Source organism: Buceros rhinoceros, unplaced genomic scaffold, assembly GCF_000710305.1.
Source record: "Buceros rhinoceros silvestris isolate BGI_N320 unplaced genomic scaffold, ASM71030v1 scaffold14244, whole genome shotgun sequence".
In the NCBI taxonomy this organism is placed as follows: domain Eukaryota; kingdom Metazoa; phylum Chordata; class Aves; order Bucerotiformes; family Bucerotidae; genus Buceros; species Buceros rhinoceros.
The window spans coordinates 66,463-68,454 of NW_010406615.1; the positions used below are offsets into that span (position 1 = coordinate 66,463).

General features: G+C 49.7%; 1 protein-coding gene across 1 annotated transcript in view; it reads right to left on the reverse strand.

The window, feature by feature from the left end:
- The window catches only part of PAX5 (paired box 5), a gene marked incomplete at both ends in the record, with an annotated part of 65,590 nt that extends 64,364 nt beyond the window's left edge, over nucleotides 1-1,226 (reverse strand). The window contains one exon of the mRNA XM_010134189.1: nucleotides 1,061-1,226. Within this exon, the coding sequence (XP_010132491.1) occupies nucleotides 1,061-1,226 (166 nt within the window). The remainder of the gene's footprint in view (nucleotides 1-1,060) is intronic.
- Nucleotides 1,227-1,992: the final 766 nt, after the last annotated feature.

A 1,992-nucleotide genomic window follows, 5' to 3' on the forward strand; every position in this document is an offset into this window, starting at 1 on the left:
TACAGCGAGTACAGGTGAGAGGGGGCTACCAAAAGAAGAGTGCCAAGAGCTACAGACCAGGGGCCTGCGACAGAGCCAAGTCAGATCCCAAACACTGAAATGGCCATGGAGGGACCATAAATGCTGCTATTCCTCGCAGATTCCCCACCTGAGACTACCAGAACAATTGTCTTGACAGTCCTTGCAGCTACGTCCAGGAACGCAAATTTGTTAAAAACCAGAAAATAAAAAGATGTTAAAAACAAAACTACTAAAATTCTGAACAATGAGCTTAACTGTGAAAGTTTAGTAAAGGGTTCGGGAATTAACTTTTCCAGATTATCAAGAAAAACATATTCTAACAAACAAAAAAATGTTTTCTGCAATATAAGTCGCCCAAGTACATCAGAACAACTGAGGTCCAAATCCATTTTGACACTATAATTTACACAAATTATGTTGGAATATGTTCACAAGATGCAAAGAAGCAGCCCCAGCCTGAACTCCCAAAACAGTCAGAATTAAGGCAATGAATAGTCACTCCTGGTATCTGTATTCCAAGAACACATTCCAGCACAGGAGGAGAGGACGGCATCGGATTAGACAGGGGGACAGAGAGCAGAGCAGCCCTCGCGGAGGGACGCGTGGCCACGCTGACACAACATATCACAGTATTTCTGCTAAAGGAGTCATCCTCAGAAAACAGTGAGAACTTCCACAACCCCTGTTTGTTTGTCCCGGATTTCGCTGAGTATGATGCTGCGTTTCTCTACATGTTCAGCACGGGAGGGTGTGGGGTGTTTGCAGTATATACACAAACACGCAGTGTTTAGCGTTAGAATTACCCCTACGGATCTGTGACAGGGGCAAACCAGACCTTCAAATAGTGGCACTTTCCCCCCACACCAGGATATAAAGCCATGGGTGGCCAGGAAGTGACTCTCTTCGCCGGACTGATTTCTCCACTCCTTGCAGCCTCCGTTTCAGGAACCGACATGGACACTTTCCTCTCATGATGGACACAGAAGGATTTATCATCGTCGTCACAAGCACACCCCCCCACCCCGCCCTGGCCCTTTACCTGCCAAGTATTTTGCTGACGCAGCCGTGGCTGACGCGGAGCTGCCGGGAGATGTCACACGGCCGGACCCCTTGGTGGGCGAGCTCCACGATCCTTTGGCGAACGACATCTGGGAGGGGGCGGCCGTTCACGAAAACACCCCCCAGCTGATTCACGCCTCCATGTCCTGAAACACACAGGGGAGGAGGAGAATGGCAGGAGAAGAAGAGCTGTGTGAGCGATTTGGATGTTTCTGCAGGGCAGAACCCCTTTGCCCCAGAGATGCTCTGTGCTGGGCATCATCTCGCCAGCATCAGTCCAGCCTCTGGGCGCTGCAGGACCTGGAGCATGAAGCAGCCACTCTGCCTGCAGTGCCGCGTTGGGAAGGCTCTCCTGCCTGACGGCAGATTGGGCCCCCAGGTGGGAAAATGGTCACAGGAAGCCTGGCAGAGATGCCGGGCTCCCCGGACATGGACCACACTCCTTCCAAAGCCAGTGGCTGCACCCCGCAGCTGAGAAGTCCGGGGGCAAGCCTGATGCTGCCATGAGGAGAAGAGGGTGTTCGTGAGGCTCTCTCTGGCTATGAAGCCAACAGAAAACACAGCTCAGCCTACATGTCATTTGTGTCTAAGAAGGTACCTGAAATTAAATACATGGGTTTTTTTCCAGATGCCTTGACTTAATCCAGAGGGGGAAAAATAAAAATAATAATAAAGAAAGAGCATGATTTTATAACATACAGCAGCCCATGAAGATATTACAACCCCACAAATGAAACACGAACACTCTGGCAAGCCCAGGATATTATTCCTTTTCGAGCAGATTTGCACTGTTCACCTTTAGCAAGGTGAATCGTCTGCCGGGTGAGAAACAGGACCCACTTGGAGGAACAGTAGTGGAACTGTGTAAAACCCATGAACACATCACAGTCCCATATACCGAGTGAGGAAAGA